This window comes from Megalops cyprinoides, chromosome 20 (assembly GCF_013368585.1).
Source record: "Megalops cyprinoides isolate fMegCyp1 chromosome 20, fMegCyp1.pri, whole genome shotgun sequence".
NCBI lineage: Eukaryota > Metazoa > Chordata > Actinopteri > Elopiformes > Megalopidae > Megalops > Megalops cyprinoides.
The window spans coordinates 12,910,001-12,924,976 of NC_050602.1; the positions used below are offsets into that span (position 1 = coordinate 12,910,001).

The window sequence follows — 14,976 nt, forward strand, 5'->3', positions numbered from 1 at the left end:
TTGAGGTTCTCAGCAGTTTTGATCCGGAGCAGCAGAGGTATTTCCTGCAGTTCGTCACCGGGAGTCCCAGACTGCCTGTTGGAGGTATGCGTGCCCTCTCTCCGCACAAACTATACGCACACCCCTAATGAACCTTTCCAGCAAAACGCTTAACCATCACCCCACCCCCCCACCTGTCTCATGCCCCCCCCCCGCCTCTCTCCAAGGCTTCCGGAGCCTGAACCCGCCGCTGACCGTTGTGCGCAAGACGTTCGAGTCGACGGAGAACCCGGACGACTTCCTGCCCTCGGTCATGACCTGCGTCAACTACCTGAAGCTGCCGGACTACTCCAGCGTGGAGATCATGCGGCACAGGCTGCAGACGGCGGTCCGCGAGGGACAGCAGTCCTTCCACCTGTCCTGATCTCACCGGCCCCCTTCAGGGTCCCCAGCAGCAGCAGCAGCAGCAACAGCAGCCCTCTGTTTCCCAATCACCCACAGTGTGAGACACTGTGCGCAGCCTTAGAGAATCCAGCCTGCTGAATCTAAAGACACTATAAATGTATGAATATATCTGCTGCCCCCCCCCCCCCCCCTTTTACTCCCACAAACGGACACTTTTCACGACCCGCGGAATTCAGACAAATATCTTCAGTTGAGTAATGTTTAAAAAAAAAAAACGGAGGGAAAAGAACCTGGGTGACTATTTTAAATTTGCTTTGCTATGAGATATTTAAAAAGGGATTTTTTTCCTCTGAAAAAGGCTAAAATAATAAAGGTCACTGTGTACTTGGGGGGTGTGTGTTTCTGTTGAGAAGATTTTCACCATAGTTCCAAATGCACAAACCCATCACACAGACACTCGGCAGAACTCACCAAACAACTCTGTTCTCTTCTGACACTTGTTGGTCTGATTGGTGCATTGTTAATCTCTGACGCTCACTCTGCATATCTGATTGGATGGTTCTTTTCTGACAGCCCTCATTGGTCTGATTGTTGGGCTGTAAACCTCTGACGCTCACTCTTCATATCTGATTGGATGGCTCTGTTCTTCTCTCTTGTTTGTTTTACAATTTTGTTTCATCTAGTCTTTTGAAAAATATGTTCGCAGTGTACGCTATATCCGTTGTGTTGGACAAGTTGATCCTTTGCTGGTGTGTGGTCAAAGCTGTGAAACTCAGCTGGACTTTCCTTATTCAAGGAGGGAAGATGCTGGACAAGCACTGAGCTTAGCAGTCATATTTTGAGGCTGAGAGAAAAATGTATGTGGTTGCTTTTTTACTTTGCATGGTCAGGTCAATTATTTCTCTTTAGTCATGGAGTGAAATATGTTTTGCATTTGGATGTAGGTGATAAGCAGGCTTTTATACATTTTAGTGATTTAGTATTTATTTATGAGACATAGTTGCAGTTTCACTCACACAAGGCTTGTTTTTTCACCTGAACCTAATTGAACCATTTAACAGTTTATGTTAGTAATTTGGGATTTGTGTGCTGTCTTCTGAATGTCAATAGGATGAACAACCCGTTCTAACAGCAGTGTTTCTGTATAATCTGTAAGACAGGATGCTTTATTCTAAAGTGAGGATAGCTGTGAAGCAGACGTACATATTTTTACTTCTGAGTATTTGATTCTTCAATGCTTCATAGACTGCTATGGTTTCCTGAAGCTGCATAAAAATATGATACCTGACCCCTGATCAGAGTAAATGTTAGGCAACTCTATGTCCCCTCATATCTCTGTGAGAGCATGTGCTTGTCTCCTGCTGCTTCTCCAAATGGTGACAATCTCAGTTTGACAGGAGGCAGAAGAGTGAAGGCTATGTTCCTGCTATGGCACAGTGACCTCTGACGCTATTAAAGCAGTTTATAATCTTCCTCTCTCCAGCCTTGCTCACGCGTACGATTTAAGATTAGGAAACATTGTCATTATGCATTTGTTCTACTGTGTTCGTAGACACACCTGTCTACGAACACAGTACTGGGTACTGGTTGCAAGACAATCGCGGCCAGGTGAAAAGGTTCTCGATCACAGTATGGGATCTCTGATAATGATTTCAGAGTACCAACACTCAAAGGTACCAATCATATATCCCCATACATTTGAGTATATAATCATTTGCCAAACGGCTACACCACATAAAGTTGGCTACTGTTGTCTCAATAAATCAACAACTTTGCCCATATCACCTCACTACACACTAAGATGTGTGAAAGCGGTAATGCGGGAAATTCCACTCTGGTGCTTAGAGGACATTGAACTCACCATTAAGTTGCGAAATCAATGAAACTCGTGTTTACAAAAACTTGGCGCGAAGGTCAGCGATCAAGTGTTTGGTTTTACAAAATCATCTGAGCCGGCTTTTGTTTTTTGGAAAATTACGCCACATCGCGGCGCACGGATTTTCTGAATCACTTCTGCTCAGATGCCCAACATCTTTCCGACACAGACATAACTGAGAAAATACGTACAACGGTGTAGAAGCGCTGCTCTGTAATTGCTTTGGAAGCTGAATCGCTTGAAAATGTGGAACGCGTTAAAGATGTGGTTTACATCCGTTGTACTGTTTGAATACAAGGCCTAAGAGGGAGAAAGAGACTGTCTGAGACGAATGCTGCTCTGTTCACCTCTTCGATTAATGTACACCCTTCGAGGTATAGGTCTGAATGATGGTCTCTCTGCGAGATCCTGAATACAGGATCCCAGATCCCTTCCCCCTGCAGGTCACTTCTCAAACTAGGTAAAGAAAAAAACCGGGGAGGTGTTGCGTTTTGGAGGCGGGGCTCCTTCCTCGCACACCATTGGAATTCACCGTCTGCCGTCTGCGAATGAGATGCGTCCGACTGCCAGTGAAAGGGAACTCCGGGGCGGCCAGATGTGAGCCGGACGACATCAGCCGAACATCCAGCTGCAACACCGATCGAACCGCTATATCGTGGTAAAATGTGGCAGCCCGCTACGGAGCGTCTGCAGGTAAGGCAACAGTGTTCCTATTTCACGAATCGATGGCATTTTCCTGTAGAAATGATTAGTTTTATGACATTCCTCCATGCACCTTCAATATGATATCTCGGGAGACGCTAACAAACACGTCTAGCAAGCTAGGTAGCTTTGAAAGTCGCAATCTTTCTCACTAGTTTCGTTGTTTTCGGAGAAAAGCTGGGTATGACTTAGCTATTCCTGTTTTCTAGCACGTTTTCGTGGGGCTTGTGGGCTATCGTGGTCCTGAGATTTCGAGATCGTTGGTGGGCTGTATGGTTGACCAGGTTTGTCATTTTGTGGAACCAAATCGGTGGCAAATCAGCGGTAGAAGCCGCGACTCCCTAGGATATGGCTGGCTAGTTAGCGAAGTTATGCAAGCACAGTTTACAACATAGCCTACTTTTGCCGTTTGTAACAATAATTACTATTGGACGTTGATTTAATTATTTGTGTTTTCACCAAACCGAGAGATTAAATCGCAATAAATGTGCTTGGCTTTGAGGTTTCGATTGGCGGCACAAATTTATATTCGACTATTAGCGTACAGTAACTTTTGTTTGAAAATAAATGAACAGAAACTTATCTGTTTCCGATGTGTTTTCAGTAAGCAAGTAGTTAGTCAAGTTAGTTAAAACTTGAATGCTTTTTATTGTCCCGTCCGTCGGCACCCTTTGTTGATAGATGTATATATATTGTTAATAATGATCACTGTAACGTTAGAGCACAGCATTAACAGATTTTACTGAAATTTAAATAAAGTTAATTTTAGATCTAATTTTGTATGTGAATAAAGTGCTAATGACGTGCGTTTTACCCTCAGGGGCGTAAGGTTCGCTGGCTAGCCGTCTTTCCCCCGGTAATGTTCTCCAGATGGCATGAGATGGCCTGCCAAATGAATTTACACAATCCCCTCGCCGCGCGCGGCGGATAACGTAGTAAATCTCGCAGAGGTGATTTTATCCACCCATTGTTTGTTTTAAGCCGTGAAATACTTTAGCCCTTACAATTTGTATGGCACAATTAATGGTAGGCCTACAGGTCGGTGAACCGGCAATGTCGAACTTAAAAGTCCACATTACAACTGCTAGGTTGCGATTTATCTAACTGTCATCGATGTATAAAAGCGATGGTCACTCAGACACAGACAACAGTCATGTTGTTTGCCAGTGTCATCCATGAATGGACAAAAAGAACCATAAACCTGGAAATCAAAGAAAAAACCCCTCTGTATTTGTGAACTGAATTTCAGTATTTCTGGTCAAATTGTGGCAGGTCCTCTCTGCGATTCGCTTTGAGGGTGCGCTTTTTGACCTCAGCGGTACAGTTAGGCTACCACTGTATCCCTCCGAGTTCAGTAAAGCGGTAAATATCAGCCAGCTTTAGAGTAATGTGAGATAAAGTATCAAACATACATGATCTCCTCAAAGAAACCAATTGCAAGGAAGCACGAACGCAACCAAGCTTTGACTTTTGGAGCTATGAGACTATCACTGCCCTCTACTGATACGCTAAACCTGAACTGATGTGCTAACCTACTTTTACAGTTAGTGTCAGATTGATGAACTGTAATGTTGGTGGCTGGATCCCTCAAGATGATCCATATGTAGCCTCTGTGCTGAACTCTTGAGTTCTGTGTAGTGTGATGGGACTCTATGGATTTGTGCTGCAGAACAAAAATAAGATCGAAATGTAGCTGTCCCTCACATACTGCTGGGGTTAACTTCTTGAATTAGCCTGTGGTTGATGAATTCCTGCTTAGTGAGGGCTTTAGTCTGTGTGATATTGTGGGTTAGGTGGAGTGATGCTGGGGAGGCAAACCTAAATTCCTGTAGCGTATTAATGTATTAATTAATTAATTAATTAAAAAATTACTACGCTACATTCAAAACATGTTTGCGTGCATTGTATGGAAGTACAAAGACTACAGAACTATAAAGAATTACTGAACTGTACAGACTGTGGATAGTAATGTTCATGTAGTCAGCACAGCTTCATTGGCTAGCAGTGCTAATAACCTAGCACATGGTGTTAGTGATTACATCGGATAAAACCCAGTATGGCCTCCTGGTGTCAGTATGACTTTGCTTTGCCAAAGCACTGTACTGTCTGGTCTGTGACTGCTTCCTAACGACTGTGCTGTCTAGTCTGTATCTGTGGATCCAGGCCTTGTGGATAGGACAGCAGTAATGCTGACCTCCATCAGGAGCAGAGAGTGATGACACGTTTGGCTGTGGTTTTAGTACTCTGGGCAGTGATAATTGTGTAGCTCTGACGTGCTGGGCACCATGCAGGACACGTCACCGCATTGTTATTTGTTCAGACAATAAACTCTGGCGCAGGCTGCCTTACGCAGATACTGGCAGACTAATCTCAGAGTCTAAAAGTACACAGAGTGCCTGATTTCTGCGCAAGTTAGGCACAGTAAAATAAAGCATTAGAGAACTGAAGTCCTTTATCTCACTGTGGTGCTTTGTGCTCGTCTGTTTCAGCACTTCCAGACAATGTTGAAGACTAAACTCAACGTGCTGACCCTGAAGAAGGAGCCCCTTCCAACTGTGATATTCCATGAGCCAGAGGACATTGAGCTCCGCTCAACCACACCGCTGGTGAAGAACCGGGTTCACCCTGGCTGCAAGGTACTGCCCACACAGAGCTTGATCTGTTCTATGTCACTCTGAGCTGGCTCACTACACATAGAACTGGCTCAGTCTACATGGAGCCAGCCTAGTGCATGTAGAACTGGCTCAATGCACGCAGAACTGGCTCAGTGAGCATGGAGCTGGCACAGTGCACTTAGGACTGGCTCGGTCCACATGGAGCTGGCCTAGTGTATGTAAAGCTGGCTTGGCACACATGGAGCCGTCTCATTATATGTGGAGATGGCTCAGTACACCCAGTCACCTTATGTATGATAAATAAATACATGACAGCCCTCTTTCAATTAGAAACAGACACTTAAGTGTATAGTAACACTGCAGCATCATTATCAGGAAGCTAAGATGCCAATTTTGTATAATTACGAGTCAACTTGCTTTAATGTGGGAGTTGAGGATTGGTGCCATAAAGTTACTGTACACCCCATACAGAGAGACTTTTAAAGTCCTGCTGGGGTTGTTTGTGAAGCAGAAGTTTATGCAGAGGGTCTTTATTGATGGGGGTCTTTCAGCTCCTTGTTAGCCACAGTGGCCCTGCTAGGCCCTGGCAGGAAGAGGAAATATCTCTGGTCATCTCCAATTAGTTTTGACAGCTAGAAAATGGATGAATGATTTTGACAGCCTTTTTTCTGCCCTGTGATTGGATAGTGGAGTAGAACTCATAGGGAACTGTAGTGTTCCTGTGTGTGATTGGGCAGGACCAGGGACTGTGAATCAGGAATGGGAAGGAGTATATAAAGCCTGCTATGGACTGCATCTCCGTGGTTACACAACGATCTAACTGCGCTGGTCTGCAGGTTGTTGGCATGGTGACGGGACTAGAGAACAGGACAAGCCTCCTGCCTAGTGGATCGGCAGGGTTGAATTAACACCTCAATAAAACAGAGACTATGCGTAATGCAGTGGCATTATTAATTGGTTATTTATAGATCACAATACAATAGCTACATCATAAAACAGTTGCATAAAATGACTGATTTATGAGTTATACAGTCAGCAATACATAATAGAGCAATTATGCTTCCAGCAAATGAGATATAGATTTGAAGCCTGGAAACATGTGTTGGCCGTGGTCTAGTTGTCCTCTGGCCTTGCTCCACCAATCAGGTTTTAAAATGATGTGTCTCTGAAATGATTTAAGATGAAAGAAATACCATACCAGCAGTTCTCTGTCCCAGTCATGATATGTGTTTAAGTACATGTATTTGTTTAAATTCTGTATTTTGGATTGCAAGAGAAGTGCATACCTGTAGATGGATGTGCTACTTATCGCAGTTGCTTGAAAACACTGAGTGGTACAGTTGTGCTAGAGAACCATATTCAGCTCCGCACAGGGGATGTCTGCATACCTGCTTCACACATACACATACTTGATGAAGCTCGTTCCCTGTAGTATGTTTGAAAGATGACATTGTATTCACTTCTCACACCGACACAGGATAATTGTGTAAGACTGTAAGTATACATTCACACAGTCTGATGGTTAAACTGGTGGTGAGAGACTTAGGCTGGTCAGTGGACTGCAGGCAAAATACAGCACTAAAAACAGTGTTGTGTTTAATGCGGATGAATGTATGGTTGGCGAGTAGCAAGTCACAATCTCTGTGGCCTGGCCCTCTGTATCTTGAATGCCAGGGTTCACAGACTCAGTCAGCCGTCTCTCTCGGGGCTGACAACGCCCCTCTGGCCTGGAGGAGTGGCAAGTGACAGTAACTTGCCTCATTAAAGTTCCATCTATAACAACACTTATATATTTTTCATGTTTTGGGGGATTGGGTCATTTTACAGTTATGATTACTGCTACTTTTTGAGAGCTTCTTCTTTGCTAGCATGCTATAAATGAAAACTATTTGCTTGTCTAACTTGTAGCTAGATTAGTGGACTAACTATATGCTCTCACTATTAAATGCGCTTGTAACTGACATTTGTAAAATGTTCATATTCAGTTTTCATTTAATTTTCATACATCCAAGGACAATTGTTGACTTGTTCAGGTAGCTATCTGTTTGTTGTATTTCAGTTTGGGTATAACTTCAAAGCTCATGTTGTTTGACATAAAAACAAGACTTTGTTGATTGGTTGAATTCATGTGAAGCCATAAATCTGGACAATAGCTGACTTATTACAGTGCTTTTTGTTGATGCTTGTATTGTAAGTTATGTGGGTGTGTGTCACTTGTAGGTAACTTACCTGGGGAAAGTGACGATTACGGGGACACAGTTCCTCTCTGGGTGCACAGAGTCGGCGGTGATCGGGCTGCGGGAGGGCCGAGCACGGGTCCATAGCGACACCCCGCCCGCCAACGCCGTCCTGGAGATCCGCCCCTTCCAGGTGAGGCTGCAACACCTGGACGGGCATGGCGAGGCCGCCGTCGGCATGGACACCTACCAGGTGGCGCGCATCGCCTACTGCACGGCCGACCACCGCGCCAGCCCCAACGTCTTCGCCTGGATCTACCGCGAGATCAACGACGACCTGACCTTCCAGATGGACTGCCACGCCGTGGAGTGTGAGAGCAAGCTGGAGGCCAAGCGCCTGGCCCACTCCATGATGGAGGCCTTCCGCAAGACCTTCCAGAGCATGCGCAGCGACGGGCGCATCCACAAGAGCTGCTCCTCTGACGAGTTTCCCCAGGACTCCACCCCTGACGACGGCTGAGGCGGGGCTCGTGGCGTGAGGGTAGTGGCATGGGACAGTGTGGATTGAGGAAGGCGGGGCCCGGTGGGGGGGGGGGGGGTAACTTAGGGACCAAATGTAAAAACAGGCAAAACGCGCCACAGTGAACTACAGTGTTGACAGGATCACCTGCAGATCTGCATGGTTCAGACCAGTATAGTCCTGTTCACATGTATTTCTACATGGTTCAGACTGCTAGAGTCTTGTTCACATATATTTCTACATGGTTCAGGCTGCTATGGTCCTGTTCACATGCTTTTTTGCACACTTCAGGCCACTGTAGTCTTGTTCACATGCATTTCTGCACAGTTAAGACCGCTGTGGTCCTGATCACTTGCATTGTTCAGACCTCTACGGTCCTATTCACCTTGAGATCTACAATCCTGTTACTGCTACAGTGTCATTACAATCATGACTTGAACATATGTTTCTTTTTTTAAAAAAGATTAGTTTTTCCTCAGATTTGTGCCATTATTATATTAGTATATACTCTATAGCCTTCTTGAGGTTTCCAAGTGACCTAGTTTCCAGTGACCAGACCCAATAACCCCCACCCGTTCTGTGAATAAGGGTGGGGTGTATGTGTGTCACGGTGATATTGGAGGCCTTGTCTGATGGGTGTAGAACACTGCCAGGCACTGTGATCGGCATTCGTGTTTTACTGTGACTGCAGAGTTAAGACTGTTTTCATTTTGCTGCTTTGCTTTAAGAAAGTGCTGAATCTGATAGACCTCAGGCTCACAGATAGAGGAGGCACAGCCCACAGTTTGGGCACTGCAGTATTTCTAATGTCCTACAGCTCAGACCTGGGTTTGAGTGATGGGACTTGTAGTGTGAAAAATAACCATTGACTATGTGCGAGTATACTGGGGGATTGCATTCACCTCCGCCTTCAGCACTCTTGAGAGTGTACAAGGAGGTGAGTCTACGGTGGTACAATTTGTGATTCCAGACTGGCTAAAATAGGGGGGTATGAAAATGCTTTAAACAAATAGTTAAAACAAATAATTCAGCACATATCCAACTTAAAGTTCAAAATGATGTCAGTTTTAACTCAAGTGTTCAGGTACATGTACCAAGCCAGGGTGGCATTAACTGTGTTGGATACAATGTTGGTATGTTATATTAATGTATGTGTTGATTGAGAATATTAAGATCACTTCATCAGAATTTCAGGGATATATTGATGGTACCCTTGAGAATCGAAGTACAATGGATCATGCAAGTAGGTTCTAAGGCTCTGAATATTAGCTGAAAGCAGGTAGATCACACTCTGAGTGACTGCACACTCCCGGTGCCTTTGCGTTTGTGCAGGGGTAGTGAACAGGTTTCTTTCATGGAACTTGAAGCAGAGTGATTTCAGTGTGCCATTGGCTGTCTGAGCTGTGTCGTCTGAGTTTGCATTCTTGTAATATGTTCTCATCTGTGTTTTCATTGAGACTGAAGCTGAATACTGAGGGCACCACTTAGCTGTTGTCTTGGAAGATTTCAATAAGCTCGTGTAAACAAAAATAAAAATTTCCAAATACATCATAGTAGATGTTTATAGGTATTTTTTAAGTAAACAGACAGAAAATCGTGTCTATTTGCCAACTGTGAATACATACAGCATAAGCTATATCAGATGGATTTTGATAGCGAAGCCCCAGGGCATCAATGTGAAAAAGGGACACGTACAATAAAATCGCAGGGGAGCATGTTCTCATAGTAAATGTATCATGTTTCATTATTTGTTTTCTACACAGTATTTGAACATAAAAAACTATTTACTCATACTCTGGCTGGTGTTGTGAGTTCATCTGCTGAAGATTCTAATAGCAGTGGAATAGCATTTAGGACCTGAGCTGATGAAAGTACCGTCATGTATCACTCTTGTGTTTGTAATCTGTGAATGTGCGTAGGTGGAGCTGAGTATGCTTTTAAGTGTGTGCGTGCAGTACCACTTGGGTGTCTGTTTGTGCTCCACAAACGTGAGTGTGCATCATGAGAGTCTGCATGCTTGTACAAAGTATGTGTGCTAGTGTTTATGTGCTTGAGTGTTCCTGTGTGTGTGTGTGTGTGTGTGTGTGTGTGTGTGTGTGTGTGTGTGTGCGTGTGTTTGTGTGTGTGTGTGTGTGCGTGTGCGTGTGCGGGAGAGCAGGACAGCCCTCCGGGGGCCCCTCAGTTAGTGGGTGGTGTTCTGGGGATTTTCCTGCCTGTCCTGGTGTTTGACCCAGTTCCTCCAGTGCGTCACTGTAAGAATGAGGCCACGCAGCAGCAACGCAGTCACTGTGCCGTCAGACTGCACACAGGGTCTCACTGTTCTGCTCCTGCTCGGTCCCGACCCAGCATGGGGATCCCCTGCCGAACGCCCCCTCCGAATCTGCATTATGAAACCAACGGGAATCCGTTCCCCTGCTTGGGCCAACCTACGGCCCTGACAGAGAGGCCCCGCTGCCCCCTCTTCCTCCCCGAATCCCACAGGCAGGGGCGCACATGCAGAGAGCTGTGGAATTCTGGGAGCTCGGTGTATGTGTGTGTGTGTGCGTGTGTGTGTATGTGCGTGCGTCTTCCCTGTGTGTGTATGACAGAGAATGAGAGAGGGGAAGAATCACGTTTCTTACCAAATCCTAATGTTGACACAAACCCCCACGAGGCAGCTATGTCTGACAGAATCTAGACGACTCATTCCTTCTAGTGCTCTCTCTCTCTCCCTCATCTCCTTCCCTCTTTATCTCTTTCTCTCTCTCTCTTTCTCTCCATTTTTCTCTATTTATCTCCATTTATCTTCTTTTTTCTAATTTTTCTCTTAAAGTACAGCCTTTGTGAAGACCCAGAGCACTGCAGGCTTCAGAATCAGTCAGTCTGCTATGTCCCAGTGGACACTAAGCCCCTGCAGGCACTTCAGGCTGTTGTTACACTCTGATTGGCTTATCCATTCTGAGGATTTTACAGAACTGTTTTTTTTCTGTGACGTCTAGCACCAATGCATTTTGCAACTGAGCAGACACCTACACCCACTTACAGCAACATTGTTGCATTTTGTCACTTAGGTTGCTCAGGATAATGGCATTTGCTTTCTCCCTGAGCTTGGTGTAAAATTCCTCAACCGAATCCTTCATTACATTTTTACATCTCCCTTTATTGTCAGCAGGGCTTTATTAAAAAGATCCAAAATGCTTCTCACTCTCAGACCAGAGGGGGGCGCTGCATTCATTCTCAATGTCAGACAGGAGCCCTGCACAGACCATCTGCAAAGCTCGGACTTGAAAAACACACAAAATGTTATTTTAAATTTAAACCAATGTGCGCAAAGGTGACTGGCATTTGATTTCCCAATCACTCAAATGACACACAGAGATCGATGGGCAGTGGGATGGATGTTGTGATAAGGTTTTCTGAGTGACATTTCGGTTAAGCTTGACAAATGCTCCACTAACGACATCAGCATAGCCAGTCTCTGCAATATTGGCTCAAACCTCAAAGGAAAACTTTGAAGTACAAGATTTTTTGGAGATCTCAGAGATCCTTATCATCATTTCCGATACTCCTGATATAATTCTGGAATTCATGTCTCAGCTGAAGTGGCTCAGACATGTGGGGATTGTGTGTCTGCCACCTTTAGCAGCTGACTGGCTGCCAGCACCCTGCTGCCTGGTGTCTAACATGATCAACAGTTGGAAATACTGGTTGTACATGAAGTATCATTCCAAAATCTAATTTCTTCCTCATCCATCAGCCTAGTCATCCCAGCAGTTCATCCAAATCTATGCCTACCAATTTTCACCCTTTTCATAGATATGCAATTGCAAAACTTCTGCTGTACCTGCCAGTTACAAAGATTTAAAATTTTCTCCTTGTTGTTGTTTTGGAGTAACTTTTATTTATGTAGTCTCATAATCTGATTTAACATGGACAAGACTGAAATAGTCCGTCCCAGACAAGCATGTTTCCTTTGAGAGTGCAGAGTAACCTGCTGTTTTAATGGTGTTTCCCATCTAACTCGTAAAAAAAGGCAAACCCCAGAGACAGCTCTCATCAGCATTCTGCAGTCTATGCAGATTACTGATTTGTTCTGCAGGTCTGGATGAAGGTTTTGTGTGTGTGTGTGAGTGTGTGTGTTGATTCAGCAGGAGAGAAGAGGTGTTTGTGAACAGAATAAGGCTTCGGTGGGTAAACATCCAGATGCAGACAGTATTACTGATTCACTGATGTCAGAGCTGTTAGATTTGACATTTGCCTAAGGTTAAGTAAAGCAGAGACATACCGACTGTGTGACGAAAAGAGCAGATATGGCTGTAATTTGACTTACCTGTTTCTCTTCAGGGCTGAATTGGCTGACATTTGCCACAAACAACAAAGGGATTTGGGATTTTTACAGCAAATTTGAGTGAGATACAGTATCTTATATGAATACAATGCACAATTTATGATTAATTTCCATTTTGTATCTATAATATGTTTAAACCGAATGCTGCACAGGGTTGGAACTAGATTAGATTTAGTCTTCCCAGGTGTAAACAGGAATGTCCCATTGTGATTCATAGCAGTGTATATAAAGTGTTTGAATGGCTGACTCATTAAGCCCAATAGCAGTCTGGATAAGAGCATCTTCTAAATGACTCTAATGTAGTGAAACAAGTATTCTGTTAATACTCATTAAAAACAGCAATGTTTATTATGCACTACAGTGTTACTACAGCAGTATTACTTCTGTAGTTCTGAGTTAATTACTATACTTCAGTCTAAGTATTACTGCGGTACAGGCTAAGTATTGCAGTGTGTTCCTGCAGTACAGGATGAATAGAATCTCAACCAAGTAATATTGCAGAACAATATGAAAAGTCACATTACAGAGTATTACTGCAGTACAGGATTAATGTTATAACAGTACAAAGTGTTACTCTAGTAAACTATGAATATTATCACAGTACAGAGTTATCCACATGCAGGGTCAGGCATCCTGTGGGGTGAGATATTTGAAATTCTGTACCTGTGGCTTATTTCCAGTATGCCTTCAAACCGCCTCTTATTAGCGTGTGCGAGGGGCACAGTGTGTTTCCGTCTTAATAAGTCTCTGCTCAGAACTCCTGATGTCACGAATAGGTGATTTGTGTCCAATGGCTTTTCACCCTGCTGAGCTCCGTCTCTCCATTAATGTCTCTCTCGCTTCTCGTGGGCGCAGGCGGGGATGGCAGTGGCTCTAGCCCGCTCGGCTTACCCAGCATGCCCCTCTCTTTGAGCTGTTCATTTTCGTCAGCTGACAGAAAAGAGTAAAGGCGTTCTGTGGGCAGGGCCGTGGGTTAAGCTCTTTTGGATGGCACCGTCAATCCTGACCGACGGGTTTACAAAGGGACACAGATTGTAATGATCCGGAGGGAGAGCTTGAAATTGTAATGGTGGCTCAGCTGATTTGATGTGTGCCGGTATCTTTCATTCTGTCGCCAGTAAATCCTGATTACTGCTCTTCAGTGAGGAGATAAAGATTGGCTGATTAATGTTTGTGAGAAAGAGCTACAGACCTGATGTAATCACAAACTGGGAGATTAGTCACAGATGTGTGCCCCCTACCTGATAAATGAAGAGCATCCTGTAGCCATGGGTAGCACTGACACACACACACACACACACACACACACACACACACACACACACACACACACACACATACAACACACAACCAATCTTTTGATTCAGATGTGTGAGGAGGTCAATTGAGGAGTAAGCCAGGGAAAGAAATTTTAGACGATCTTACAAAAGATCTTTATAGTGACCATCTTCATTAAAAACCATTCACTCCAAATTTCCCCAGTATCCATCTCACTGTCTCCTCCTCTCTCCTCTTTCTATCTGACTCTCCCTGGCTCCTTCTCAGTGGATCCTTTTCTCAAGAATCTCCTTGTTTTTTTCCTTTCTATTCATTAGATCAAGTGCAGCTCTAGACAAATGCAAAATGAAAGACTGTATTTCCTGCAGATGCCTGCCTCTGGTGACAGGTAATCTTTAGTCTAATAATAGCCAGAAGCTGCAGAAATGGTTGCCTGTCACAGAGAGCAGTGTGGGTGGGAAATGGCCTTTTATTTACCAAATTACAGAGATGATCTGTTTCAACAAAGAATTTGAAAAAAATATATATATATTTTTGAAACTGGTGATTGAGTGTCTGCTACTGCAGTGTGGAAAAATGTTGAGAAAAGCTTTTAGTGAAAGGTCATGATCCAGTCCCAGGGGGTAGTCTGTCTCGTTCTCTCTGTGCTCTTTCTCCACTCTCTCTCCCTCCCCTTTTTCCTCTCTCTCCCCCCCCCCGTCACTTGCTGGCCCTCTTTACAGGAGGAAGAGGATTTGTGGATGTTTCTCAGGTGAGCCGCACAGACTGACTGTATCTTTATGATGACCTAATCAGATTTTAACCAGAGCTCGATGATATATCACAGATGATTTATCTTTACGGTTCATTTTCTGCTGAGCTCCTTAGGAATAAATCAGCTCTCCTCCATCTTTCTTTGCTCGTGCTTTCCATACCATTGCATAAGGGATATTGCTCTATTTTATGTGCATTTGGATATAATGGCCCTATTCCCTTGCAGCTATCAATAACAAAACAGCTTGGGGTGTGTACAGCCGACCGCCTCTTCCTATTTCCCCTCATGAATGTCATTGAGATTTCAGATGTGTTCCCTTGTAAATTATGCATTATTTCCCGAT

At 44.2% G+C, this 14,976-nt stretch overlaps 2 protein-coding genes across 3 annotated transcripts in view; both read left to right on the top strand.

Moving 5' to 3' along the window:
- LOC118795456 (E3 ubiquitin-protein ligase TRIP12-like) overlaps positions 1-709 on the top strand; it is a 21,345-nt gene extending 20,636 nt beyond the window's left edge. The window contains exons 40-41 of one of the 2 annotated variants that reach the window (XM_036553927.1): positions 1-84; positions 207-709. The exon at positions 1-84 is cut by the window's left edge and continues 20 nt beyond it. In XM_036553927.1, coding sequence (XP_036409820.1) covers positions 1-84; positions 207-403 — 281 coding nt within the window. In that variant the 3' untranslated portion in view covers positions 404-709. The remainder of the gene's footprint in view (positions 85-206) is intronic. The other variant, XM_036553928.1, reaches the window with a different exon arrangement.
- Positions 710-2,831: 2,122 nt separating this feature from the next.
- Positions 2,832-8,375, top strand: LOC118795814 (PTB-containing, cubilin and LRP1-interacting protein-like). The gene is made up of 3 exons (XM_036554554.1): positions 2,832-2,953; positions 5,452-5,598; positions 7,798-8,375. The coding sequence occupies exons 1-3, from the start codon at positions 2,924-2,926 to the stop codon at positions 8,272-8,274; spliced, it is 654 nt and encodes a 217-aa protein (XP_036410447.1). The 5' UTR covers positions 2,832-2,923; the 3' UTR covers positions 8,275-8,375.
- The last annotated feature ends 6,601 nt before the right edge of the window (positions 8,376-14,976 follow it).

Coding starts and splice junctions, on each gene's coding strand:
- LOC118795814 (XM_036554554.1), top strand. CDS start 2,924: ATGTGGCAGCCCGCTACGGAGCGTCTGCAG. Junction 2,954..5,451: donor CCGCTACGGAGCGTCTGCAG/GTAAGGCAACAG, acceptor CGTCTGTTTCAG/CACTTCCAGACAATGTTGAA. Junction 5,599..7,797: donor GGGTTCACCCTGGCTGCAAG/GTACTGCCCACA, acceptor TGTCACTTGTAG/GTAACTTACCTGGGGAAAGT.